This window comes from Leishmania braziliensis, chromosome 30, assembly GCF_000002845.2.
Source record: "Leishmania braziliensis MHOM/BR/75/M2904 complete genome, chromosome 30".
NCBI lineage: Eukaryota > Euglenozoa > Kinetoplastea > Trypanosomatida > Trypanosomatidae > Leishmania > Leishmania braziliensis.
The window spans coordinates 1,142,575-1,169,942 of NC_009322.2; the positions used below are offsets into that span (position 1 = coordinate 1,142,575).

Genomic DNA, 27,368 nt, shown 5'->3' on the forward strand with positions numbered 1-27,368 from the left:
CACTATTGAAGTTTATCTTTTCCCGTTTTGCTAGTCTGGAGAGTGAAGAAGGGATGTGATGATACGAACAATGTAATTCTGCGCACGTAGGTGTGTAGGGGGGGGGGGGGTTATGATCATGCACCAAGCGGTACCATTGCACACTCGCGAGTGGGGGCATGTCACGCGGCAGCCATGTGTGTGTGGGTGTGTATGTGTTGTTTTTGCCACATAAAGGAAGTATTTGATGAAGGGGAGAAAATCGAAGAATGTTAACAACAAAGTGAAGCATGCAACAATTTAAGATCGAGAAGCCCGACTGCAGACAAGTAGCAGAGAGGGATCGCCGACGAGCGATGCGGGGGGAGCACAGTCTTGCGCACGCCAGTAATACGCAGAAAAGAGACGCAAAAAACGGCGATATGCGAAACTTATTGACGGCGACATGTGCCCTTTACACATCGGTTGTGTTACTGCCACAGGAAGCGATGGCAGCCATACGAAGGGCACTCGTTTGTGTGTGGGTGGGTGTTGCTGTACAGTTGAGACGGGGTGCCCAACCTGTCGCCTGCATTCCACCCCCACGCGCCCGAAACCTCACCTAGGCAAGCCAGAGAACCTCTATGTACTGAAGCCCAGCTTCAATTCTTTGTTTAGTTCACTTTTTTCCAAAAGAAACTCAAAGTAGCAAAATCAACTTGGTAAGAGCGCTATATGTGACTCCATCATCCTTGCCTCCCCGCGCAGCTTTTTTACTTCTTGCCGACGGGGCGGAACGGCACCTTCTTCGTGTAGCGTGTCTTGCGACTCTCGACAGGGCGGGCGCGCACAGTGCGGCTGTGGATGGCGCACGCAATGCAGAAGCGCTGCTTCATGTACAGCTTCGGCATCGGGAAGTTCGCACCGTACACCGGGGACGCCTCTGCCACATCGCGGGCGGAAGCGGCATCCAGCATGCGGCGCACCACAAAGCGACCGACAGCCTTATCCTTCGGAGTCAGACGACCGCAGTTGAAGCAGTGGACTGGCTTGACGCGACCGCGGCTGTGCGGGGGCTTCGAACGTCCGTGGTTGCGGCGCTTGGTCGTCATGATTAAGTCACACACAGTTCTCTGTGAGTGTGGTTACGAAGGGGGTAGGGGGAGACGGAGTCGTTATGTGTTGAAAGCGTGTTGGTTTGTGTGGAATGGAGGAAGGAGAGGCGATAATGCGGAAGCGTGTGAATCAAGAACACAGAAGAGAAACATGAAGAGGAGACATCATGAGGAATGTGAAAGAGGTGCTGCGGAAGGGAAGTCACAGTAGTAACCATTAAATGTGCCGGCGCCTCAGGCAGACGAGTCACGTGTGTGCGTTTTTTCCGCAGGCAGCGCAGAGAAAAACTCGACTGGCTTTCGTTCCAAAGCTGGAGAAAAGCGATATCGCCGCCACACAGAAGGCCCTGAGAGGAAGGCTCAAGTCGCACAAGGAGACCAAGCATACAAAAGTGACTAAGAGCAAGAAGAGTAACCAAGCAAGCAAAGGTAAAATACAACCACTGGAAGCACACCAGAGAACACCATAACGATCAGGATAAAAAGGAGCTGAGCGTTAGAGGAAGGTGCGGTGCACTCTGCAAGTGGCACGCTTTTTTTCCTGGCTTGTTCCTGCTTGAACGCAGTTGCTTGAGGTTGGGAGAGATGTTCGTGCGTGCAGAGGAGTCTTACAGAGATGGTGGCTGCTGATGCGTAGGAGTCGTCATTACCCCAGCTGCGCCGCCGTCACTTAAGTATCGTATTTTCGTCGAGGGAAACTGAACGCGCTGCCGTTGTGGCGCCTTTTGGATCGCTGCCGTGTCCTGAGGCTCACTGTGCTGAGTCACTGCCACCGCTGGGGGTGAGGCGGGGACTACCAGAGGCGGCGGCAACGCGGCCGACGGCTCTGGAATGTCGGCTTCTACCACCCCAGGTGCTACCGGAGTTGTTGACTCCATCAGCACTGGCGTTGCTGTCGTGATCGAGGTAGCCATCTCCGTCGAAACAGGCAGGCGATGGTGCACTGCTGGGCTCAGTAATACCTTGGTTCCCATTGTCTCCGGGGAAAGCAAAGGACCTTTGCTCGACGTGGAATAGGGGAACGGTGGACGGAGCGGTGGCATGCGAGTGGGTTCATTGTACACGCTTGCTCGTACCCATGCTGCAACAGCCACACGCTCGTCTCGCGCCAGCTGCGCTTCCTTTGCGGCCTCCAGCTTCTGGAAGCTGAAGGGATCAAACTCTGCCCCAGACTCAGCAGCCCGCATCATTGCCTCCAGGCACGGCTGGCTGATTGGTGCAGCACCGCAGAAGTGAATGAGGCGAGAAAGACGCTGATACACCCCACCAACCTTGACAGCGTGCTCCTCTTGCGCCGCTTCAAGCTGGGTCGAGAGGATGTTGATGTCATGAAGAGCTCCTGTCAACGAAGCTTGGAGTGACTCTATCTGAGAGGTGAAATTGCGCTCATCTGCCTCGCTCGCGGCCCAGTTCGCCTGCGCACGCACCTGCAACGCCGCTGACTCCGCTTTGCATCGCTGCGCGTTCACCGCCATGTCGTGCGCAATCGCATCGCCTTCGTTGGCAGCGTCCGCAAGACCCTCCTCCACGCCCTGTGCCATGCCTTGCTCGTAGGCTTCCGCCGCAACCCTCTCCTTTGCTTCTCCATACTGCCGATCACGCGAGGCCAACTCCTCAATGAGGTCCTGTTTGAGCTGCCGTAACTCAATCGCCGCCTGCTCTCGCTCCTGCTGGATAAGTTGAGCGTAGTGCACGCTATCGCTCTCCGTCTTTGCTCTGATCTGCTGCGTCAGTGACTCCTTGAGCTGCACATCGTCCTGAAAACGGCGCAGCTCCTCCTGCAGGGATACCAACTTTGACTCCAGTAGCTTGCGCCTGGCTACCTCTTCACTGTAGTTCTCCTGGAGCGTCCGCAGCTTCTCCTCGTTAACCTCGTGGTCGTTGACAGAGACGTTCAGGCGTACCCTCTCCTCCTTCAAGCGTACATCATTCGCGCGAAGAACATTATTGAGTGCGTGGAGATGTCGGCTCAAGTCGCCCACCTCACCATCGAGTCGAACAATACTCGCCTGTGTGTCAGCAAGCTGCCGATCTAGTTCAATGCGCTCACCGGCACTGTCATCAAGAGCTGCCTTCGCCTCCTCGCCCAAAATTTTCGTCGTCTGAAGAAATTTGGCGAGCCGAGACTCCAACTCTCGATTTCGTGACTCTGTTTCGCCAATGACCGCTCTCTTGTCTTCCAATGCGTTTTTCTTGGCCTCGCTCTCGGCAAGAAGGTGCTCAATGGAGTACTCAATTTGTGCGCTTGTCAAGCTCCGTGTTCCAGAGTGGCGCTCCTGACGTTTCAGGTCAGCACAAAGGCTGTCCAGCTCGCGCCGGGTGTCACGCAGCTGCTCGGTGAGAGTAAACACCTGATCACGCAGCCTGTCCACCAGCAAAAACTGCTCCTTGCTGAAGCCGCTTGCCACCGTCGCCGAGTGTCCATCTACGAAGCCGGAGTAAGCGCCAAGAGGCTGCGCCAGCGAACCTGTAGCTATCCCACCATCACCTTCTGTCAAAAGCAACTGACTTTTCTCATTGGCGCCTCTGTGAGACTGGTATCTTAACGAGGATTGCTGATCCTTTCGGCGAACAATTTCAACATAAAAGCACATATTGACGTTCGGGCCGCGCCCGCGCTTTGCCCTGACAGGGACCACAATGAGACGCTGTCCACCTTCTCTCATACCGACCGTCAATCCCTCGAAGCCTCGCATAGTTGACGTCACACATTGATGACTGGCCGGTGCTGTGAACTTAACAACATCCTCGCTCTCTTTCTCGAGCAAGCTGCCAAGACGCGGTAGTCCGTCGCTAGAGTCGTTAGACTGCACCACCCATGCACGGTAGAAGGCCTTGACGAGATTGCCGACAAAGATCTGCTTGTTCTCTTTGCCTTTGACAACATCACAGGAAAGAATACTATCCGTCGGTTCACCGGCCGAGCCAAACATAGCGACCACAACCTGCGCACAGAACTCAATGGCGGCATCCTCTGCGGCAAACTGCAAAGACCAGTAATGGCTTTTCTCATCACGAAATGTGATGTACGCGCCGTCACGAGCAATATGAGCGCCCGCATCATTGCTCGGCAACACAGTCGCAGTACAGATGTATTTGTTGTCACGATAACAAGCAAGCTTGAAAGTTATATCGTTCGCCTTGCTTCCTATGAGCGCGCAGCTCACCGGCCCATACTCGTCATAAGTCCCAGCGGACTCGGAAAATGAGTATAAAACTGCATTCACTACACACGTGAAGTCCACTGCCGACATGGGCTCATGCACAATATCTAGAGAAAACAAACAGAAAATAAGCAGGGCAAAGAGAAACAAATGCAGGAAGAGATAGGAAGCGAAGATAAAGTCAACTAGGAGACACTTAGGAGCACGAGTCACGGCAATTCTTTCATCTGAAAGCACCCATAATAGTCTGTAATGTGATATCACAAAGAGAGTTTGATAACAGCCGTAAGAAAAAGTCGGCCATGTCAGCACGGGGATGAAACACACTTACTCTAGAAATACATCAGACAATGGAAGCACTCAGAGTTCAAAGTCGCAATTTTGATAGCCTGTCTTTTATTAGCATGTCTTTTTTCAATGTGAATCTCCAAACAACGCCAAGAAAACTTTCCCTGAGAGGAGAAAAAACGGGGAGGCGGCATACAAACACACTATGTACGGATTTTTAGACGACAAAACTCCGCTAAAGTGTCAGCCATTCTTCCTCATTGACTGTCTTCTCCAACTCGCAGTAGTCCACGTCCAGTGTGTCAAGCTCCTTCACGTACAACGAAATCCACGGTGCTGCCTCCCTCACAGAAGACTGTGACATATCCAAAACGCTCTCCATAAGGCGGCGAAGAGAGTTCGAGTCTACATAGTTTGGTGGGAGAAGAAGGTTGCGGATACGTACCTTGTCCAAAGGAATTCCTAGAACAAAGCTGCTGCGTCTCGCAATTCCTTCGAGCTGCTTTGCGTGCGGAACTTGCCGTTTGCGGAGCCAGTGATTGTTGGCTGCGATAGTGATCAAAAAAACGTCGCTCCCTCGGACATACATGAAGTCGGGTAGTCCATAGATGGAGTCATCGTGCACGATCTGATTCTCGCTATCCCCAAAATCGAACAACGTCTCTTTACTCCCGCTCACATGCAAAAGAACGCGTCCGTTAGAAACGGGGTTGTCAATGTTATTTTTCTTCGACAAACAGTGAATAAGAAAACGCCTCAATGAGGGTCGGTATCCTGAAATCACATTGAAGCCTAGAAAATCATGAATTAAGTCAATTTGTGGATAGCGAGAAACAATGTACGCTTGCAGCTCGACAAATGGGTTCGTTTCATCGATAGAGAGCTTGCCAGTCGACAGGTCTTGAATAATGATATTGCTGAACGCCTCATCAAATGTGCCTTGCATACCCATACCGTAAATGCAACAGAGTCTCTCCAGCAAGCGATGATCTCGAGAACCGTACACCTCCAGGCGCAGAAAAGCATCTCGTAGCTCCCTTGCCTTGTTAACCTCTCCTCTCCATCGAAGCTTAGAAGCTTCTTCCTGAAGCCACGCGCGGTTTTTCTCCCGCACAGACTCGGGCGAAGTACCAGTTATAGCTGCCACTATTTGAATGTCATCGAAAACCTGTTTGCGCTCTTCTGCCTGATTCAGGCAAATTGCTTTCAGCATATCTTGTTGTAGCATTACCTTTTCCCTCTCCGCTGGGCAGAGAAGGGGCGGAACACGAAACTCCCACTTATTCAGGCGCCACTTCGAAATGTAAGACTCTGTCTGCTCTAGTAAAGTGAGCACGTCTTTCACCACTGTAAGATCCCCATACTTTGTCAGCATATCCTTATGCTTGAGTACCTTTGCTCCATAAGTTGCGTGCCACCGCGCTGCACCGACGCCTCGCAGTCGTCGTGTCACATCGAAAAGACGCATGTGCACTCTCGTAACGCTACCTACTCTGTTCTTACCAACCAAAGATAAGTTCAAACGAATATACGTATATATATATATATATAGTTCGTTTTAAAAAAACGAAAGATACAGTACGAGGCGAAAGGTACAAGAGAGTCAAGAAAAGACCACTGCGTTGAGATAGTTCACGAGAGGGAGCAAAACAATCAGTTGCAAAAATAACTTGTGCTGATTACTAAAACCTTTTCCAGCGCATAGGTATGTTATTTTCGTGCTGAAGGGGAAACGCCCTTTGAAAATTCTACGCGTGTGGAGAAGCACACAAGAATGTGCATGACAAAAACAGGCACATTTCTTTGCGTATGCAATCCTTTTTTTTTTTCGTTTGCTCCTTTATTCCTACAACAGTACATGTTTCACTAGATATGTAGCAAATCTGCATTCGATATGTTTCACATAAAACCCGACTTTGGCAAAAAAAAAAGTCTGGCGATTGTCTCTCTCGCAAGAGCTTCAAAAGGACCGTTCCCCCTGCACAACACATACTTGATCCTTGATAAGGAGGAATTAAACGCAACACCTCCTAGCGTGTCCTGTGAACGGGGAAGGATAGCAGCAGCAGCAATAGCATCTTAAAAGGACTCCTTGGAGTGAATATGGCGCAGCCACTCCGCATCAAGTGTGCTACCGCCCCACTCAATATAGTAATTATCCATTGGCGAGTGCATCATCGCGTCCAGATATGGTTTTTCTCCGTATTCGCCAAATGCGTTGGCTGCGAAAAATTTGGGTAGACCAAACGGGAAAATAAAGTAGCACGGAAAAAACCACATTAATAGACGTCGAAACATCTCCCAGGTCGTTTCGTAGCGACGGTTGTCACGGTCAATCCAAAGTTCCTGACGCCCATAGCCCCAAAACATCCAAAAGTTCAGATGATACTGATGAAAAACAGACGTGTTCGGAGCCTCGCGTGGGTAGTTGAACGGATATTTTGCCTCATTGTGCATCTCAAACTCTTGGTAGCGGTACAGTTTCGAGATCGTTCGGCGAAGCATCTCGGCAGTCCTAAAAATCTGAACAGTGAAGTGTTCTCGGCAGCTTTTCTGCTTCGTGAGCACGGTACTCTGAAAGGTAAGAAAAAATGCAAGAAAGACCACGCGCGAAGGGAATGAAGACTGAAAGTTGCAATATGCAATTTTTTTTTTAGTCATTCACCTGGAAGGTTGAATGGCTGTCATCAATGAATAGCACGCAGTACAGGTTGGTGTCGGCTGACGCAACAGTTCCTGTGACTTTTGTGCAGAGGAGAGCAAACCTCTGGACTGGCTAGCAGAATCACATTTACATTCACGGCGCATATATGTGTAAATTCCAGCTTCCTTTTTCTACAGCTAAACGAAAATTCTGTCAATAGCATTGTGAATATCTACTCAGAGAGAGGCTTGCTACGGTTGCTCAGCGATCCTCATCGTCAGCATCGAAAATACCCTCGCCGAGTTTCCACCACGCCAGTGTGTAGTACATATGAAGATCGTGGTGCTTTTCGGGTTCGTTTAGATCGCTCCAACCTTCTCCAGCGATAGGCCAGTGATACATTGAGCGGTATGTCGAAAAGTACCAAGGAATGTTCTTGTCCAGTTTCTTCACAAACCCAGGCTCCTTCATTCCGTGCGGAAACTCTCCTCTGGTGGTGAGCTCCAGGTTGGCGTATTTCATGCAGCAGCGGCCAGACTTCCGAAACATTTCGGAGAGTGCGCTCTATCTGCACGGCAAATTGTTGTGGGTGGAAAATATGGAAGGGAGAAGAGCAGGGGAGGATATGAAAGGAAGAGCTCTAACGCCATTCAAGAGGAGAAAAGTTGGCTTGCAACGCAGTGTTGAATGCGGCACGATTCTCTTCTTCCAACACCTAGAACAGCTTTGCGCCAAAACGGCAGCATCATTCCCTGATGTGGACTGTGTTTGAAAAGCTTTAGATGTTCAACAGGTGATGACTTGGATTGATTAGGAGGTAACGTTTCTTTTTTTCATGTGCACACTGGAAGTGGCAGAAAGCGTGCGAAAAGGTGAACGCACAAAAATGAGAAGGGCACGAAGAGTAGCTTGACGTCTCCAGAAATACAGAAAGGTGCAGTGCTCTTTCTCGATGTCATTAACGAGAGCCACCCGAAGTGCGTGAGCGGTGGGGATCTTATGTGCCTCTGTGTGTGTTGGGGGGGGGGGGGGGGGGGCTTCGTCCCCAAGAACATGTGTGCGGCCTTCCTGTCTGAAGATCAGGTCAGATGAGATCGCCACCGATTAAGAGACAGTGGAAAAGTCTTTTTCTTGCTCCCCCATTTCTCAACAGGATCCACAGTAGCTGTGGGCATTGTTTACTGTTTCGCAACTCACATGCAGAGGTGTCGGTTCATGTGTGGACACGCCACGTGACTTTGGCGCGGTGGAGATGCAACGCTTTGCACAATTTCTGTTGCTCTGGTCTTTTGAAGCGTGATGTGAAATATTTTGTCTGCTGTGTAGTTCCTCCTGCGCCTTGGTTTACTGCTTTCGGGCCACAAGCAGCAATTGCTAAAGCATCAGCTGGTTGATCCCGCCAACTTGCAGACAAGGTCTTGCAAGCTTCGAGGTGACGGAAAACAGCTTTCTGCGCTGGAGGATTTGACCTTCCTCTTCCTCTTTGATTTCATACGTGTATTTCGCCATTTGTCTCAAATACTCCAGTTTTTTTTCTTCTGTTTGAAATGCACGGATTATAAATGCACTGGTAATACCCAATTCGGGAATACTTCTTTTGAACAGCAAGGTTTCACTTTCCCCGTGCATCACATTTGTTTGGCGAGCCGCAGTATAAGCCATCTTCGCTTATGAATTGACGGAACCGCAGAAGATCTGATAACTACAGCATTGCTCCTCTGCCTTAATGCCGTTCTTTTTTTCTTTGCGCTTTTTTTGTAGATTCATGACTGATTAGTATCGGAGTCTATCCTTGTCTTGGCACTCCACATGCAATGGTTGCTTTGTTTTCCCTCGGTGCGCCAAGCCCAATTCCTTTTTCTAAAGATGGGATACACGGGAAAAAAATAGTCTCTTTTCGCTTGTCCACTAGAACGCTTTCACTTATAATCAGCGTGAGTTTTACAGCGCTGTTGAACTAATGATACATGATAATCAGCATGCAGCTATCTCCGTTGTTATCTGCAATATAATACTCCTTGTTTTCCCTGTGTCTGGATGTTATCTTACTCTGAGGCTATCTAATCGTTGAAATGCAGACTCACATATCTTTTTGATACTGCGAAAAAGTGGTGACGGGAGCTTGTGATGCATCCCATAGTTAGCCGTTTTGAAGCGTACGATTACTCAAGCACGTGGATCTGCTGCCTCATTATGAGCTTAAAAGGGGTGTGTTTTAAGTTGTGCTTGAGCCGAAAGATACCTTCTGCAACTCTGTATGCTTTGCACTGTATTAAAGAGTTATCATCACTCAGTTGACATGCGTCTTAAGTACATTTTTCCATAGGGTGCGGTTATCCCTGCTTACCACAAGCTCCGAGTGCATATTTGATTACTTGCTTATTAAAAATACACCTACTTGTATGCTGTTTCAGTTTTATCTGCAGGTGGATGCGCTATGTCGTCCAGATTATACCTTTCCGCGTCACCGTGGATGTCTGCGTTGAGATGGGTGCCATATGTTTTTCTCTCTCTCTCAGGACTCGGGAGATTTTGAGACGAGCATCCTTCTGTTCTTTTTTTTTTTTGTGGGGGGTTGCTGATATTGAATAATAATACATGATTTTTCTTCTGAACTTCATTTGAACTTGCATGCCATTCGTACGCATGCTCAATGCAGCAGGAGACAATAGGAGTTGCTATTCTGCAAAACTTTCTTTCATCTCATAATATTTCTAATAGTCTTAATCAGCTTCCTGGAACCGCTTTCTTGAGTATTCCTCTTCCTTGCTCTACAATAACCTGTACAAGAGCGGTGTTCCTTTGATAGATATTTCCTGAGTGGCTCAACGAGTGTTCTTTGTGCAGAAGAGTCCTTCAAAAAATTCTCTTGATGCGAAGCAGGCTTAATAAACCTATTGATTTTGTTTTTACTGCTTTCATGACCTTTTTATCATTAAGCCTGAGTCTCGCAGTTGTGATACCCGCTGTTGTTTTTTTTGACAGTGGAATAAAGCGCTACTTATTGTGTTCTTCTTGTTCATGCTAGCTCACATGCAGCTGCATATATCTCGTCGTGTTGCAGATCCAGAGAACTTGAAGCGAATACCCCAAGGTGCAATGTTGGATTCTTTGCGGGTTTTTGGTTTTGTCTCTGTGTGTCTGTGCAACAACTTTTATGTGGAGACATGTGAAAGGGACAGGATACTGACCCCAAAGCATAGCATACCCTATAGTCAAGTATTAAGTGGCTTGTTTCCATGTCGTTCTCTTTATACGATTCGCTATTTCTTCTTTGACACGCTAGATGATACTTCCTTTGCCGCTTACAGTTGAGCAGGGGATCAGTGTGTCACACAATTGGTGAAAAGAAGCTTTGCTTCAGCTGAATATTCTTTCCTTGGCACCAGAGGGCGAGCTTCGAGTACAGTTAGCGTGGGTTTCAACTCAGCGCTGCTGCTATTCAGTGCAAAGGAAAACAGTATCACGCTCATATATACATATATATATGTAGTTGACTGCGCACATATACTAACGGTCCCCTGAATGGGCTCTCTTTTTTGTATTTACCCCTTTACCTCTGTTAGTCATGTTTCTGCGTGTATATACCCTGTATCATATCTCAGGCTTTGTATGTAGAAGGCCCTGTGGAGCGTCATGCTTGATGAGTAGGGCAAGAGTATATACATTTATATGTTCATTTTGTGTATGCATGTTTGTGCACTCGGACTTTAACTCTGTTTACCTTTTTCCTCACTTTTTTTGTTTATCGTTTGCATACCAAGGACTCACTCATCTACAAAGTGTAAAGAGTCGATATATCAGGTGCTTTCGCTACTACCTTCTGTATTACACGTACAGATTTCGATAATATACTATTGCAGCATTTAGTATTTTTTCTCTCGGAGTTTCAAATGTGGAATGAAAATAAATCAAACTCGACGCTGGTGACACCACTAGCCCCTGAACGAAATGGTAGTCTGTGGGGGGATTGACGGCATGCAGCGTACTTCTCTGCCTTCCTGTAAGTTGTATGGGTCCTCAAATATTCTCCTCAGCTATGCCTTTTTTTGGGTGCGCGTCGGCGCAGCTGAATCTATTTTTGTAGTAGTGTATGCTTTCATATTATTGGGCTCACTTCTTTTTTTTTTTTTGTGGCTCTCTGACCTTTTTTGTATGCGACGTTGCTTCACCTTCTTTCGTCTTGCGTTCTTTTTTCTCTTCTGTTTTCACGTTTTCTTCAACATCTTTGCGGTCACACACATACACACAATAACCTGGTGCTATTCCCCAAAGGATTTATGAGAAGATTTATACCTACCCATATGTTGATCAATATCCACTTGAAGGCTCTAACGCTGAGCAACACCTACTTCACAGCAGCTTCCCATGTAGAGGAAAACGAGAAGCTCCAGATCTCTAATGCTGTGAAGGGTAAGGTGGTGACTCGCTTCCCTCCAGAGGCTAGCGGGTTCCTGCATATCGGCCACGCGAAGGCTGCGCTTCTTAACCGCATGCTGGCGGATATGTACGAGGGAAAGATGCTCTTCCGTTTCGATGATACGAACCCGTCGAAGGAAAAGGAGCACTTTGAAGCGGCCATCGAGGAGGACCTCAACACTCTGGGTGTGCCGTACGATGTTGGACCAACATATTCATCGGATTATTTTGATCTGATGTTCGCAAAGGCGGAGGACATGATCAAGCGTGGCTTGGCGTACTGTGATCAGACACCGCGGGAGGAGATGCAGAAGTGCCGCTTCGACGGTATTCCGACAAAGTACCGTGATGCGTCTGTGGAGGAGAACATGCGCCTGTGGAATGAGATGAAGAAGGGAACCGAGGAAGGCCAGATCACGTGCCTGCGTGCCAAGATTTCTATTGACGACCCCAACAAGGCGATGCGGGACCCTGTCATGTACCGTGTGAATCTCACTCCACACTCTCGTCACGGGACGAAACAGGTGGCATACCCGACTTATGACTTCTGCTGTCCTCTCGTGGACTCGGTCGAGGGTGTAACCCACGCTCTTCGCACGAATGAGTATCATGATCGCAATGCCCAGTACTACTGGTTCTGTGACGCTATGGGAATCCGAAAGCCGACTATTGAAGACTTCTCGCGGCTGAATATGGAGTACTCAGTGATGTCAAAGCGAAAGCTGACGAAACTGGTCGACACACACGTGGTGGACGGGTGGGATGACCCGCGGCTCCCGACGGTGCGCGCGCTGGTGCGCCGCGGTATGAAGATTGAGGCGCTTCGCCAGTTTGTATCGGAGCAAGGCATGTCCAAGAGCGTGAACTTCATGGAGTGGTCGAAGATCTGGTACTTTAATACGCAGATTCTCGACCCCACAAGCCCCCGCTACACGGTTGTGTCGAACACGCTGAAGGTTCGCTGCACTGTGGAGGGGCAGAAGCACATGGAGGCTGAAAGAAAGCTGCTTCACAAGAAGAACCCCAGCATGGGCGAGAAGACGTACTACAAGTCAGATGTTATCTTTCTGGACGCTGAGGACGTGGCGCTCATCAAGGACGGCGACGAGGTGACGCTGATGGACTGGGGCAATGCGTACGTCAAGGACATAAAGCGTCCGAGCGCCGATGCTTTGCCTACTGAGGCCACGATCATTTTACACCCAGAGGGCGATGTCAAGAAGACGAAGTTCAAGTTCACATGGGTGCCCGAGAGCGACAAGGCCTTGGTTTTCACTTTGAACGAATACGATCATCTCTTGACGAAGAAGAAACCGGACCCAGAGGAGGATATTGATGACATCATTGCATCTACCTCCTGCTACTCACAGAAGGTCATTGGCGAAGAGGCGCTTTCGGTTGTGAAGAAGGGTGACATTGTCCAGTTGGAGCGCCGCGGCTACTACATCGTCGACGACGACCAGGCAGAGAGGGTACTAATCGCGATTCCGGATGGCCGTGACAAGGTGAACCACCTTTCCGCCAAGGCGCAGTACCTGAAGACAGTGCCGAAGAAAGCGTCCGCTGCTGACGAGCTGGCGGCTAAGCGCGCAGCCAAGGCAGCGAAGAAGGCAGCGCAGAAGGCAGCGGCGAAGAACAGCTAGTGAGGCTCAGGCGCATGTGAATTTTTGCCCGCATGAGTCTCTGTCGCGTTCTGCAAAACGCATCGCTACTTGAAAACCGCTTGTGTAGCCGTTGTCTTGTCTCTCTTGGTGGCTCGGAGGAGGTTGAGGCTCCCTTTGTTGGCAACTTGGAAAAAGGGGGAAAGCAAGAGGGGAAGGGGAAGGAGTCAAAGAGATCTTTGAGGCACTTTTGACGTGACGATCCTGTCCATGAGCATCGACGGTTCACCTTCGTTTCCCCCTTCTCTTTCGCCGTCACCCGTCATTGTTCTGAGCCTGATTCTTTCTCCTGTTCATGCTGTGCGTTCGTGGTGATTCGCATTGAAAATTTTTTTACCCGTGAAGAACGGAAGGGAGGGGGTCAAAAGAGAGGGATAGGTGGGGAAAGCAACTGCTTCAGCTACCGAGGCTTGTGTGTGTGTGTGTGTGTGTGCAAGTTGTTCTGTTTTATTGGTCATTTTTCGCGACTCACCCGGCCATCTTCATCGCTTCTCTTTCTTGACCCTTTTCTTTTTTTTTGCCCTTCACCTATGAAATCCCAAGGCACACGCACTCAAGCGACAGAGCGAATAAGAATGAGAATAATAAAACGAAACAACAAGAGGCAAGCGAAGGATTCCATTCGCTGCTACGCGCATATTCGCTGCGCTGTTTTAAGTCACCTTTTCCTCTATACGCTCAACTTCTTTTTTCTGTGAATAGTGAGGTATACTCACCGCACTGCACGACTGCGATGGCAGGTGGATGCAACCGGCGCAGTGTTTCCATGGTGCTGACTTCGAGTCTTGCTCGAGTGTGTGAAAGCAGAGCCTGAATGCGTTCTCTTACAATTCTTCTTCCGTTTCTCGCTCCTTTTCCCTGTTCCGTTTGTTCAATGCCACGACGACTGTGCCATGGCTGTTAACACGAATCAGCTGCACACCACTGCACTTCGTGTGTCACAGACGCTTTGGCCAGGAATGCCGAAGAAGGCGGCGATATCATTCGCGGATCTCGGCCTGGGGGCCCCGCTGCCCAGGGTTCTGGCAAAGTCCCGCGACGAGCGACGGAAGGAGCAGCGGATCGAGAAAAAAGAGAGGAAGGACCGCACACGCGAGGCCATGGCTGAGGTGGCGACGGCGCGTGATATTGTGGCGCAGCATAAACGCTTTGTCGAAGCGGAGACGGCGCAGGCACGCAAGCTGAAGGAGATGCATAAACGTGAGCTGCGAGTGGAACATCTGAAGGCACGCTCTAAGCGCGAGGAAAGCGAGCGGCAACGCACCACGCAGCTGCGCGTGAGACAGGAAGAAATTATCACTGAACTAAAGGCGACGCGACGGGAGGAGGAGGCTGAGATACAGCGGGTACGGGCACTGCTAGAGCGTGATACGGCAGAGAGGGCAAAGGTGGCACCAATTAATGTTCACATTGATGTTCACCGCACCGATGAGGTGAAGCAACAGCGCGCTGGTCTGCCTGTCCTGCGCGAGGAACAGCCGATTATGGAGGCCATCAACGAAACACGTCGCACATGTGTGTTGGTGTGCGGCGAGACAGGCAGCGGCAAGACCACCCAAATTCCGCAGTTTCTGTGGGAGGCGGGGTACGGCCACCCAGAGAGCCACACCTTCGGGAGGGAGGGCCGCATCCTCGTCACGGAGCCCCGTCGTGTGGCTGCAGTGTCGATGGCGCGGCGTGTGGCCGAAGAGCTTAACGCCCCCTTTGGGGAAGAGGTGTGCTACCACGTTCGGTACGATAACAACCTCTCTGACAAGTGCAAGCTGAAGTTTGCGACGGAGGGTATTGTGCTAAAGGAGATTCAATCTGACTTTCTTCTTCGCAAATACAGCGTGATTGTGATTGATGAAGCGCACGAGCGCAGTATCTCATGCGACATCCTGATTGGGCTGCTTTCTCGCATTGTGCCACTGCGCAATGACCTCTTTGAGGAGGAACTGCGCAAGCATCACGGTGACGTGGACAAGACAAGCATCAAACCGCTCAAGCTTGTCATCATGTCTGCCACCATGCGCGTTACTGACTTCAAGGATAACCGGATGCTTTTTCCCATTGTGCCGCCGCTCATCAACGTCGAGGCTCGCCGATACCCTGTCACGAATCACTTTGCCCGACGCACGGAGCTTAAGGAGTACGTGAACCAGGCCTTCGAGAAGGTGCGCCAGATGCACAAGAAGTTGCCACCAGGCGGCATTTTAGTGTTTCTGTGCACCCAGCAGGAGATCGAGGACTTGTGTGATCGTCTGCGTCGGCACTACGCCACGACAAAGATCGAGTACTGTGACAATGCCTACTCAAAGCATCGACTGCTGACTGGACGGAGCCAGGAGGAGACGGCTGCGGCGTCGAGCGACAACGATGATGATGACGCCGCCACTGCAGGGGAGGCAGAGGAAAAGGACGAGTACGGCCTTCACACGGCAGACTACGCCCTCGACGACGAGGACATGACGAGTGGCAATTCGGAGGAGGTCGAAACCGTGCGCGAGGGGCGGTTGCGGCGGCCTCCTCAGCCACGCGATGGAAAGGGCAAGCGCATCCGCGGCGAGTCTGGAGCGCAGCTGGCTGGCAGGGATCCCTGGGGCCGTAGCGGCGAGGAGCGTAGGGCCGCAGCGGAAGGGGTAACAACTTTTCCAGGTGAGGAGGAGGAGGAGGTCAACGGGGAGTATGACACACTCCATGTCCTCCCGCTTTATGCGCTTCTTGACTTTCAGAAGCAACAAGAGGTTTTTAAGCCACCTCTTAAGGGCACACGCCTCTGCGTTGTCGCCACCAACGTGGCCGAGACGTCCATCACGATCCCAAATATCAAGTACGTGGTGGATGCTGGGCGAGCTAAATCCAAGGTAATCGACGAGGAGACCAAGGCGAGCTGCTTTCGAATTGAGTGGACAAGCCAGGCTTCCGCTGAGCAACGCAGCGGCCGTGCAGGTCGTGTGGGGCCGGGACACTGCTACCGACTCTACAGCACTGCAGTGTACGCAAACTTGATGGCAAGGCACGGCGACCCGGAAGTGCTTCGCACCCCGCTCGATTCCGTCGTCCTTCTTATGAAGCATATTGGGGTCAAGAACGTCGGTGGCTTTCCGTTCCCATCACCGCCACGGGAGTCGGACCTGAAGGCTGCCCTGCAGCACCTTAGCGTTATTGGCGCTCTCGATGCAGCGCACAACTACAACATTACCGAGCTGGGCCGACATCTGGTTGCGTACCCGGTGCCACCAAGATTTGCGCGGGCTCTTTTCGAGGTACTGAAGCAGCAGAAGGCGCAATCCTCTGAGGTGCAGGACATGGTTGCTGCCATCGTCGCGGTGGCCACGACGACGGCCAATGTTTTCACCGGAGAGGGTAATCAGCTCAAGGCGAAGAAGCTCGACGAGCGCGCCGACACCCCTATGGACCCCCGACAGGCGCACATTCGCTCCTTGGTGAGCCCTGGAAGCGACCTGGTCACGTACCTCAACGCATTCTATGCCTACCGAAGCGATCCGTGGCGCAGCTGTGGCATGTTCTGCTTAGTTTCAAAAAGTATGCACGACGCAAATCTGCTCTACACCCAGCTTCGCAGTCACATGCGCCAGCACTGCAGGAGTCAGGACGAGCTAGTCGACACGCTGGACGAAAGCGAGGCCACCATACCCGAAAAAGATGAGCAAAAGCTTGGGAGTTGCCACAGTGGTGTGTGCCCTTTGCCGAGGGAGACAGAGCTGCTGCTGCGGCAGGTCTTCATTCCAGGGCTCATGGACCAGGTTGCGCGCCGCGCGACAGTGCATGAATGCCGCTCACTCGGTGTGGTGTACAACGACAAGCGAGCTACCAAGACACCATATCTTGTGCTGGGTGTGAACCGCACCATCGCCTACATTCACCCCACCAGCGCCGTGGCGCGCACGTTTCCGCCGCCGGAGTACGTAATATTTGGATTCCTGCAGAAGGTGCACCGCTCCGATACCAAAGAGACACAGGCTATGATGATGGGCGTTACAGTGGTGATGCCAGAGTGGCTGCGCGCCTACGGCTTTGAGGAGGAGGCCGAGTAGTAGCAGCAGCAGCAACAGCAGGCTGGCACTTCTCTTGCGATTTCCACGTGTGTGTCTTTCCCCTTCCCTTTTCCAGTGTGGAGGCCGTGCTGTGCGTCTCGTACGCTTTTTTTTCCCCAGCCGCGTTCTTCGCCATGGTGGTGTGGTGCGCCCCTCCTCGTACAGCTGTTGCTTTCAAGAAAAGAAAGGAGCATCTGCCCTGAAAGCACGGTGCAAGGGTTCAGGGTTCAGGTGATAGGGACGGTGATGGTGTGCGTATAGCTGCGTATTGCTCTTAACGGCGTGGCACCCTGTTTTTCTTTCCTCTATCGTTCTCCTGATGTGCTCGGCAGTAAACTGACGATTAAGGCATGCCGGGGGCCATTGCGCAAGCACATATCAATAAGTTCTAGAAAACACTCGTTATGGTCCTCTGCTGTGTCTCTGTTCCACGTAATAAAACCCGAATGCCGCGCGTAGAGGGGGAGCGCTCCGCAGCGAAGTGTTCAAATGCCGCTGTTTCATGCTGGGCGACTCTGCCGAGTGCATCTACAGTGAAGCCCTCGGTGTTTGACAAGCCGCATTCCCTTGTCTTTTCCTTTGGGCCTCTGCTGATGGTGCGCGCATCCTTCTCTCTTTCCACGTCTTTTTCAACTCTTCGCTTTGATTTTCGGTTTCCTGTTTGTTCTCTGCACCCCGAGATCCACACACATGTGCACACCTACGCATTTGCGAATGCACTTCGACACATAACCCAACCCCCTGTTTGCTCCTGCTGTGAGCACATTTCTTTCCTTCCTCCACGACTACTCACGTTGACAATTTCAGTCGTCGCGTCTAGCTCTTTCTGCCCTCCCCCCTCCTCTCCCTGTCAGTGGTCGTGTGCCTGTTCCTGCACACGGCAGTGGCCGAAAATCTGTTTCACTGGCGTCTTTGCCCACGAGAGGAGCGCGCACCACACTACCAAGAGCACTGACCACTACTAGCACTCCACATAGGAAGTTGCACGCTGATCCTCTTTCCCCCACGTGGTGGGAGAGTTCAAATGGATTTTGGCGTCATTGGGGGGCAGCAGGGACCAAAGGCGCTCCTGGATGCAGTGCGGCAGGCGGTCCGAGACCGTAATCTCGAAACTCTTCGTCGTCTCTCCAAAGAGTTCCTTACAGTTGGCAACAACGTAGAGAAATGCCGAGACGAAAACGGCAACACTATCGCTCACCTTGCCCTGGACAAGAACCCCGCCACCCTCGAGTACGTCATCGAGGCACTCCACGCGAACGTCAACGCTACAAATGCGCAGGGGCGCACCCCTCTGCACGAGGCAGTGACTCAGAACTACGTAGCTTGCTGTGAGGTGCTCCTCACTCACGGCGCAGATGACACCATTCAGTCCACGACACAGTCCACTCCTTTTCACACGGCGGCGGCGTGTGGAAGCGTCGAGTGCATGGAGGCGATTCTCCGCCACAGCGACACACCGGAGGTGAAAGTGAACGAGTTAGACCGGCAGCGCAGCTCTGCCCTGCACAAGTGCGCATTTGACGGAGATGTGCGAGTGAGCCGATGGCTGGTCGAGCACGGCGCCAACATCGATGTTGCTGACTCTACGGATGCGACGCCCCTCCTCATAGCCGTGAGGATGAGCCAGACAGAGGCGGTGGAGTTTCTCTTGAAGAATGGGGCGGACTGCAACTGGCAAGACCGACAAGGCAATAGTTGCCTGCACTTCTGCGCTGTCCGCTGTGATGTCAAGATAGCCCGGCTGCTCCTCGCCGCTGGGGCCAACCCACGCTTGCTCAATGAGGAGTACGATAGCCCACTGCACATCGTTGCTCAACATTCGCGCCTCGATTCCGGGGCTTGGGAGGAGATGGTAGGGCTGTTGCTCATGGCTGGCTGCGACCCACTGCAGGTCAACGTGTCCAACAAGAAGCCCAGCGACTACGTTAGTCGCGGAATGAAGAGGATCTTCATTAAGGAGGACGTCGAGCGCCTGCTGCACAGGAAGGCACAGCTGCAGGAGGAGAGCGACGCTGAGCTCGCCAGGGCGTGGGAGCAGTGCGCGCAGTGGAAAACGAAAGTGCTCGAGAATATCTCCGTCCGGCGCCTCTGGGAAGCAGCGGAGGACAAGCGGCTGGCGCGGGAGAAGGAGGAGCGCATTCGATGTGCCAACGACGCGAGAATGACGTATGATGAGATGCTCGCCAAGTGCCGCTTCTTGGAGGCGGAGATACAGCGGAAGAAGGGGATGCTGGAGAAGGCCAGCGTGAAATCTGGGCGTTAGTGTGATTCACAATCCCCTCGCACTCCTTCCCATGTCTGTCGCCGCCTCTCTCTGCCATGCGTTTTTGCTGAGGGGGGTGGGGGCAGGGCTTTGGGGAGAGAGGCGACTACTGTGTTTTCCCACGTGTTCTTCCTCCGCTTTTTTTTTGCCTTTATGTCTTTCGCTGTTTTTTCTTTTTTTTTTTTTTCGTTCTTTCCTCTCGCCGCCGCTGCCCTTATCCAAAATGTACGATACATGTCACGAGACCATCGACCTAACGTCCCCCCAAAGAGCAAGATGGTTTGTAGTCCAACTACGAAAGCGAAAAAAAAAAAGAACCGAGAGGAGCAACAGCCAAAGTCGCTTTCGCGGTACTTCGCCTCTCCTTGTGTTAGCACTGAGCTTCACCTTCTAACCGCCTCGCCAGCCTCATGGCATCATGTCGTGGCAGCGGATGCTGAATGAGACGCAACCTCGTCCCAAAAAGGGGGAGGGCTACATCCGCGGCGTCACGTGCGTGGGCTCCGAGTATCGGCTCACACAGAGGAGTGTTACTGAGCCACCGTTTTTTCCTTTCTTTTCTGATGACCCCATGAATATTTTTCTGTACTTCACTCCCTCTCCCTCTCTTGCGTTCTGTGGTGCTACTCAACGAGAAAGCACACGAGGAGGACTGGTGTCATGAAGTCCGTGAAGGAACGCGATGTTGCTGGCATGGCGGCATTTGAGTTGGCCCTGCAGTACAGCTTTATCCGGCAGGATCGTTCCTACCACTTTGTGCAGCTGCTGACGGCGCTGTGCTCCTTCGTATTTTTCTCACAGCTGACGGCTCTCAACGTGCTTCTTGTGCTGCCGCCTCTGGTGCCGTCGGTGGAACCGCATGTGGAATTCCTGCGCGCCTACAGTCATCCGCTCTTGGCGGTGCTTTCTCTGGTGGCGCTGCTGTTGATCCGGGCTAGCAAGAAGCGCTTCGTCATCGAGCCCGGCGAGCAAACGATGGAGCGGCTCAACCGCGATATTCTAGAACCGTGCCTTGGCATGAAGTTCGACACGCGCACAGGGATGCTGTTCTCTGACTTCCGCGCCGGCAGTCTGCGCGGGCGAGAAAACTACTATTCCCTTCGCTACCTCGATGACCCACAGCCGCCACTAACTTCCGTGACAGGGATGGGGGGTTGATGGCGGAAACGAAAAGGCGGAGTTCTTATTTGAGGGCAGTCGACCCACAACCGAGAAAAAGTGCCATGTGCGTCTGCTGGATAACAAGCACCAAAAACAAAGCACACCAACATGCTTTTTTGACGGCATTCGGTTCACAGGCAGGCATCAAGCTGAGCAGCGCCGAAGTTTTTTTATTGGCTACTGGATGACATCAGCTAACTTCCCCGGTGTGCAGGGGATGCATTCAAAGAGCGCATGCTCTAGGGGAGGGGGAGGGCGAGGACTTGCTGCGTGTGTATGTGTCTGTAGGGTACTGCGTATGCGACTCGACGACGCTTGGTGAATGGAAGGGGGGTGAGGTGCGGGAAAAGGACTGAATGAGCGTCACAATTACATCACTGCTGACTTTTGCGTCCATTCGTTCTGTTTTTTATTGTTCATTTTTCATCCACCACCCTTCTGGTGCAAGCAATTTTGCAGTTGCTGGGGCTCGACATCAATGACCAGTAACGTGTGCTTTCCTGCTTCACATGGAGTGTTGCTCTTCCCCCCTTTCCTCGTGCCATTCCAACTCCCTCACTCTTCTGCCTTTTTCTTGCTCGTCTTCTCTGACGACGTCGCTCCTTTTTTTTCTGCGTCAGATATCCTCATTCTCTTTGCACAGTATCGTACTGGAAAAGAAGGGAACAGAGGCGGTTTGCTTCTCTCTTAGCGTCTCCCTACCTCTCGCTACAGTCACTGAGCTCTGCACCTCACCTTCTCTCTCGTCGGGATCTTTGAAAGCATGAGAGGCAAGACAAGCCACCACGTTTTCTCCCCAGCGAAAGCGCAATCACTCAGATTCAGCACTGATCAAACCTCTTCTTTCCTCCCTCTCATCACCCGCGGCTGCGTAGATTCGTACTCTTCTGCAGCGGCGTTTAGAAATGGGAAAAGGACGATATCGCTGTGGAGGAAATCGCCGCCTCTGTTGCTGTCCGCGGCGCTCATCATCGTAGCATTGACAGTGACGCTGAGTGTTGAGGCGCGCCGCCTTGTCGCTGTTGGGGACCTCCACGGCGACTACGAGCAGAGCGTCTCCGTCTTGCGTCTTACGCGTCTCATCGACAACCGCAACCACTGGATCGGTGAGGATGCGTTCCTCGTCCAGCTGGGTGACATTCTCGATGTTGGCCCCGATGATCTTCTCATTGTCCGCCTATTAATGAGACTGCAGCAGGAGGCTCTAGCCAACGGGGGTGATGTGATTCAGCTGCTGGGCAACCACGAGCTGCGCAACTTCCGAGGCGACTACAAGGCGGTGGACGAGGCGAGCCTTGCTGCTAGTGGTGGAGCGAAGGGCCGTGACATTCTTCTGTCCAATGTGACAGAGCTAGGCAGATACCTGCGTTCTCGCAGGGCGATATTCCACTACGGCCCGTTCCTCTTCATGCACGGAGGCTTCTCCACGGCAACGGCCGGCATGATCACAAGTCTCAAGAAGATCGAACAGTTTAACTCGGAGCTCAGCAAGGCGCTACTGAACGGCACCATCTCACCTCTCGCGCGCAACGGTCTGGACCTGACTGAGGACGAGGTGAGCGACGTCGCCAACCCTATCCTCGTGCGCAGCATCTTGAATGTCAAGTGTGGTGCGCTGAGCAAGGTGCTCGACAAAAAGTTCCCAGGCATCCAGGCTGTCGTAGTGGGGCACGTGCCGCATGACCCACGTGACTTCGAGGACTGGCGGCTCTGTAGGGGCAGGCTTATCGACATCGACTTTGGCATGTCGCGCTGGAAGAAAGGCGACCCAGGGCACGTAGCGGCTTTGGAGATCGAGGAAGGCACGTGGCATGCGCAGCTTATCGAGACGTCCACTGGATCCAGCTCAGTCTTGGGAAGGAACGCACCCGTCGCGGATGCCGTGATGGTCCATTATCTACTGGGTTTCTTCGCACTCATTGTGGCCGTCGCTGTCGGCGTCTTCCTTGTGGCGTACTACGTGCCGTTCCGCTCCACCCCTGCATTGGAGCCGCTACTCGAGGCGAACGCGATTCATTACGGCACGGTGTAGCGAAGAACCTTTTTGCACACTCGTCAAAAGAGGCACAGCGAGGGCGTAAGTGCGACACAGTCCTCCCTTTCTTCCACCGTCTTGTACACACAATTTCACTCTTCCTGTTTCTTTGAAGGTGTGTGCCTCTCCATCTGTACTCACATTGAAGCGTTGAGGGGCAGCATGGTGGCAGAAGACTGTGTCGGTGGGAGCGAGAAGGAGAGGCGGTGCCGCACATAAATGCTGCCCCGTGGCGACTCTTGTTGGTGCGGTTGTCTCCCTTTCTCTAGGCACGTTCCCCTGTCGCGATCGGGGCATAGTGTGCTTTGTTTGCTTCATTCTTTCTTGTTCGGTACGACTTTGGTCCTCCGCCTCCCTTTCGTGTGTCGTCGTGTTAAACTTCCACACTGCTCTCTTCCCCCGGAGACAGAGGTGCTACCATCGCTGTGTCTTGACGATACGGGTATGGGTGTGGTTGAGTGCCTTTTCTCCCTGTCCTTTCGTTCATGTGTCTTCTGGCTTTGTACTGCACGATGACAACGACGGTGCCAGCGATGGGCGGAACGTCTGTCTCTCGCTGCGGTTGGCTGCTTTCTTACCACATGCTCACCAACCCGCCTCTCGCACGAGCTCACCGATGTACGTAGAAGAGGGTGGTGACGAAAAACAAGACCAAACAAAAAGTCAGTTGTAGAACACACCAGCTGCATCACTGGCACCAAAAAAAATTACCAACACGCCTGCAGCTGATTCGCGGACAGGGCCCTCCCCCCTCCCCCACGACTGGAGTCCTGTGGTGGGGTGGAGGAAGTTTGCTAAAAAAAAGGGCGAGAACAAGAGCGTGGCTATTTGTTTCTCTTGTCAAGTCCCTTTCTTTTTTGTACACCAGTGCCGTCTCTCACCACTGCTACTATTGACCCCGACGCATCTGCTACTGCCGCATGTGCATATGTGCACACGACGAAAGTCGAACGTGTGGAACTGAATCTCCTCTGCGCATCTCTTTTTCCTTTCCTGTCATCCCCCTTCTTCCCTCGCCTCCCTTTCGCTGTCTTCTTGATCTTCTTCAACGACCGGCAACCAGCACTCCGCTGCGCTCCTGTCGCAATTTTCGCTGGAACTCTTGCGCCTTTCGCTCCACCGTGCGTATCATCACGTCAGCTGGTGTGGGTTTCCTTTGTCTCGTATCGCTTACGCACACCAGCCGCTTGGGAGGTATCCACCTTTATCTCTTCTCCTTTGCCGTCTGTTAATGGAGAACACACACTCCCACCTACCCATACACCCCTCCCGCATACACACACACACACACACGCATTCCAGACATTTCGCGTGATTCGCCTTTGACAATGCCCAAGAAGGAAAAGGCGAAAAAGGCGCTGACGTCTGCGGTTACCCCGCCGGGTTTCACAGAAGAGGAGCGTTTGCTGGAGGTGCAGTTGCACTGGGACGTGGATGTGCAAGCAGCTCCAGAGGTGCTGGTTTTCTTACGACTCTTCCAGCAGGATCACTTCATTCTTCCTCACCAGCTGCTGATCGATTCCAACAGCGACGCTGGCGCTGACGGCCAACACCAGCCCCTTCAGCAGCAACTGTCTGCTGCACCCCCACTGCTCCCCTTAGTCAAGCAAACGGTCCCGGTAAGCATGCCGACTGCACGCCATATACTACTTAATGATATCAAGGCCAATCGCGTTGACGTGTACGCCCTCCCAGGAGTCGACGATGTCAACGAAGCCGGCGACAAGCAGACGGGCGGTGTGGCGGGGAAACGGCACCAAGGCGCGGCAACTACTGCTCCAAAATCCAAAGGAAAGGCAACAGCCGGACTCACCACTCTCCCCGACGGGGCCCGCCACATTGGGGGAACGGCACTCTCACTTGTCCCGCTTCTTACAAGTTCGACAATGGACGTCGCTGTGGCGCTCACCGCGGGATCACTAACCGTTGCTAACGACTACCTGAATTTCCGAGTGCAGTGCCGTGATTTGCTGCTGTCTGCGCAGTGCATGTCTCAGTGTCGCCCAGTGCTGGTGCGTCTGTATGGTGTCGTGGGACTGCCCACCGTGGCGTCCACATCTGATCCCTCATCTACGAAGTACACGGCTGCTGCCGCGACTGCCAACTCACGCCGTCGCCTGCGTGCGTGTGTTTCGCTAGCAGGGGGACGCGTGACGGTACCTGTGCTGCCGATCAGACCTGCAATTTCCGCTGAGGAGGCTGCTGCGCCGCCCTTGTTCCCGCCACGCAGTCCGACAGCCACTTTCCATGATCATGTTCTCTTTTTGAATGAACTGGGCACGCCTCTCGATGTGTACCGGAAGCTTTACAGCACCCCATGTGAGGTGTCGCTATGGCAATCCTTTGAGATGGATGCGCAGGGGACAGCGGTAGAAGCTGTAGGCGCTTCCGTACTGCCGGGGGGATGCACAGAGGTCTTACTTGGCAGCGGCAGTTTTTTGGTGCGCGACTTTTTGACAGACGATCAAACGCACTTTTGTGAGACGGTGCAGCTGCTGCCTGGCCGCACCACCGTGGACCTTGCAAAGGACTGCACATGTCTCACCACCGGCTGCAGCGTTTCCGTGCACCTCGACTTTTTCCAGCCCTTTCCCCCCCTGCGTCATGTTGACAAGGAGGGGCAGCCGTTGCCGCGCAAGGCCTTTCTGACGCGTGCTCTTGTGCACCTGCCGTATGCGGCTCCGTGGATGGCTGACTTTCTCACTCTTCTTCTGCGCGAGGTTACGGCGTTGCCTCCCGCGACACAGGACGTGCAGCTTTACCTGCCGCCACCGCCACCACCGCCGCTTCCCACCGAAGCCATGGAGAAGGAAAAGGCGGTTGGGAGGCGCAGAAGCGCCACGCACGGCCGCGGCGCCGCGGCGCCGACCGCCTCTGCGTCGTCAAGGCGACCGAGGAGCGACGGGAGGAGTCACAAGGCGGGAAAGTCAATCGGATGCCCTGCTCCACCTGACCTCATGCCAGCTTCGCCATCGCCGTCTTTCGCAGACGAGCTAAAGGTATACTCGCCGCCAGGTCTCAGCGGGTTCGAGGTTGCAGACGGGGAAGAGCGACTGTGGTGCTTTGAGGCAACGGTGCTTGAAGTACAGCATATACTCAGTCAGCTTGGCAGCTTTGTGGAGGCGCATGGCGGTGCGCCGTCGCGGGTGCGCATGCATTTCAATGCCGAGCTGTTTGTGCCACAGCGCGCGTACATGAAGTTCCCGCCGTTGGTGGTTCCACCAGCTGGAATGGCAGTCTTATCATCACCCAGTGAGGTCGATGGGTCGTCGGTGGCCTTGGAGGTGGATCCGAGCGGAACAGGTGGACGGCTTCACCGCATTCGTTTCCGTAGCACCGTCGGATCCTTGTGTCGGACGCAGTCCCACTACATCCGCCACAACCTCTCCGATGACTGCCTGCAGTGTCTGCTCTCTTTGGCAGCGTTGCTGGGGGCCGGGTCGATGCGAGAGGCCGAGCTGCGAGGCTGGATGCCGTCTGCGACGCTTCTCATCGCCGCAGAGCGCTCTTTTGGTCAAACGCTAGAAAAGGAAGACTTGTTCGGCGTCGCCTTGACCACCCCTGATGCATCGCAGACCGCAGTGACGGCGTTGGTCTCAAAAGATGATATTGCGGACGGTGCGCCCGAGAGAAGCGCTGGCGGTGCCGCTGCATCCCTGATGGCTGGGGCGGCGGTAGGGTCGCTGGTGTTCTTCGACGGTATCCTTAAGACTGGGACTCGACGACCTGTGCCCGCCACCGTTCGCCTGCGTTTCCCTGTCTCTGCTTGGATGGTGGTGACCAAAACTAAGGAAGAGGTGCTCTGCGCTTTCCCGCACAACTCCCCCACCGGCCTCGTACAGTACCACATTGAGGGGCAGGTAGTGCAGTGCTCTACTACAACCTTGCTGTACGTGCTCAAGTGCGTGTGCCTGGCGCGCAGTGTTACACAAAGCTACAACGCAGCCTACGAGCACCTCTTGCGCCAGCGCCAGCGTGAGCAGCGTGCGCTGCTGCTGGAGAGGTCTGCATCGTCGGCGACCGGCAAGTGCGTGCTGGTGCGGCAGGCAGCAGCAGATGTCGCAGGGGGTAGCCGAGGGGCCCTGGACTGCAGTGTAGACAAGACTCGTGTCTCTGCCGCCGGTCAAGTGTGCGGAGTGGACTCCAGTGATGGAGATGATGATGGTGAGGCGAGCTGGCTGGATTCCGGCATGGACCGGTACTTGTACGTGTCCTTTGGCTCCTCCAACAAGTCAACAACTCTGTCGCGGCGCTTGCAAATGGATCGCGCGAGTTCCCATAGGTCATTAGTGCACGTAGCCCGGCGCAGACAGGCACCACGCGCCGTCTCCTCGCCAACAGAACTCACGTACGACGAGCTGTGGCGCATGTACGAGCGGCGTGCCCCCACCTCGGCGACAGCAGCATCTGCACGCGACCCCGAAAAGCTGCCGCCAATCTGATTTTGACAGGGAAAGGCGATGCATGTCTTGCGTCGCCTCTTCCCTTCTTTCGGCGTAATTTTCGCGCACCCTTAGTCTTTTTTTTTTTCATTTTTACTCACTTGATCCACTGATGTACACTACCAACATGACGAAGCACGTGCGCTTCCCTCTGTTGCCACCTCGTGTGGCTTTGTGG

General features: G+C 53.0%; 11 protein-coding genes across 11 annotated transcripts; 6 read left to right on the plus strand and 5 right to left on the minus strand.

Moving 5' to 3' along the window:
- Positions 1 to 731: 731 nt before the first annotated feature.
- Positions 732 to 1,070, minus strand: LBRM_30_3230 (putative ribosomal protein S26; the record flags this gene model as incomplete). Its single annotated transcript, XM_001566898.1, has 1 exon — positions 732 to 1,070. One exon carries the CDS (start codon positions 1,068 to 1,070, stop codon positions 732 to 734), a length of 339 nt encoding a protein of 112 aa, XP_001566948.1.
- Positions 1,071 to 1,681: 611 nt separating this feature from the next.
- On the minus strand, positions 1,682 to 4,327 carry LBRM_30_3240 (conserved hypothetical protein; the record flags this gene model as incomplete). Its single annotated transcript, XM_001566899.2, has 1 exon — positions 1,682 to 4,327. The coding sequence occupies one exon, from the start codon at positions 4,325 to 4,327 to the stop codon at positions 1,682 to 1,684; it is 2,646 nt and encodes an 881-aa protein (XP_001566949.1).
- A 433-nt stretch (positions 4,328 to 4,760) lies between these two features.
- Positions 4,761 to 5,993, minus strand: LBRM_30_3250 (conserved hypothetical protein; the record flags this gene model as incomplete). The annotated part of the gene is made up of 1 exon (XM_001566900.2): positions 4,761 to 5,993. One exon carries the CDS (start codon positions 5,991 to 5,993, stop codon positions 4,761 to 4,763), a length of 1,233 nt encoding a protein of 410 aa, XP_001566950.2.
- Positions 5,994 to 6,604: 611 nt separating this feature from the next.
- On the minus strand, positions 6,605 to 7,030 carry LBRM_30_3260 (conserved hypothetical protein; the record flags this gene model as incomplete). The annotated part of the gene is made up of 1 exon (XM_001566901.1): positions 6,605 to 7,030. The coding sequence occupies one exon, from the start codon at positions 7,028 to 7,030 to the stop codon at positions 6,605 to 6,607; it is 426 nt and encodes a 141-aa protein (XP_001566951.1).
- A 400-nt stretch (positions 7,031 to 7,430) lies between these two features.
- LBRM_30_3270 (conserved hypothetical protein) lies at positions 7,431 to 7,718 on the minus strand (the record flags this gene model as incomplete). The annotated part of the gene is made up of 1 exon (XM_001566902.1): positions 7,431 to 7,718. One exon carries the CDS (start codon positions 7,716 to 7,718, stop codon positions 7,431 to 7,433), a length of 288 nt encoding a protein of 95 aa, XP_001566952.1.
- Positions 7,719 to 11,449: 3,731 nt separating this feature from the next.
- On the plus strand, positions 11,450 to 13,231 carry LBRM_30_3280 (putative glutamyl-tRNA synthetase; the record flags this gene model as incomplete). The annotated part of the gene is made up of 1 exon (XM_001566903.1): positions 11,450 to 13,231. The coding sequence occupies one exon, from the start codon at positions 11,450 to 11,452 to the stop codon at positions 13,229 to 13,231; it is 1,782 nt and encodes a 593-aa protein (XP_001566953.1).
- Positions 13,232 to 14,208: 977 nt separating this feature from the next.
- Positions 14,209 to 17,289, plus strand: LBRM_30_3290 (putative ATP-dependent RNA helicase; the record flags this gene model as incomplete). The annotated part of the gene is made up of 1 exon (XM_001566904.2): positions 14,209 to 17,289. The coding sequence occupies one exon, from the start codon at positions 14,209 to 14,211 to the stop codon at positions 17,287 to 17,289; it is 3,081 nt and encodes a 1,026-aa protein (XP_001566954.1).
- A 1,024-nt stretch (positions 17,290 to 18,313) lies between these two features.
- Positions 18,314 to 19,552, plus strand: LBRM_30_3300 (conserved hypothetical protein; the record flags this gene model as incomplete). Its single annotated transcript, XM_001566905.1, has 1 exon — positions 18,314 to 19,552. The coding sequence occupies one exon, from the start codon at positions 18,314 to 18,316 to the stop codon at positions 19,550 to 19,552; it is 1,239 nt and encodes a 412-aa protein (XP_001566955.1).
- Positions 19,553 to 20,212: 660 nt separating this feature from the next.
- Positions 20,213 to 20,710, plus strand: LBRM_30_3310 (conserved hypothetical protein; the record flags this gene model as incomplete). Its single annotated transcript, XM_001566906.1, has 1 exon — positions 20,213 to 20,710. One exon carries the CDS (start codon positions 20,213 to 20,215, stop codon positions 20,708 to 20,710), a length of 498 nt encoding a protein of 165 aa, XP_001566956.1.
- Positions 20,711 to 21,476: 766 nt separating this feature from the next.
- LBRM_30_3320 (putative serine/threonine phosphatase) lies at positions 21,477 to 22,745 on the plus strand (the record flags this gene model as incomplete). Its single annotated transcript, XM_001566907.2, has 1 exon — positions 21,477 to 22,745. The coding sequence occupies one exon, from the start codon at positions 21,477 to 21,479 to the stop codon at positions 22,743 to 22,745; it is 1,269 nt and encodes a 422-aa protein (XP_001566957.2).
- A 1,331-nt stretch (positions 22,746 to 24,076) lies between these two features.
- LBRM_30_3330 (conserved hypothetical protein) lies at positions 24,077 to 27,190 on the plus strand (the record flags this gene model as incomplete). The annotated part of the gene is made up of 1 exon (XM_003723159.1): positions 24,077 to 27,190. One exon carries the CDS (start codon positions 24,077 to 24,079, stop codon positions 27,188 to 27,190), a length of 3,114 nt encoding a protein of 1,037 aa, XP_003723207.1.
- Between the last annotated feature and the right edge of the window lie 178 nt (positions 27,191 to 27,368).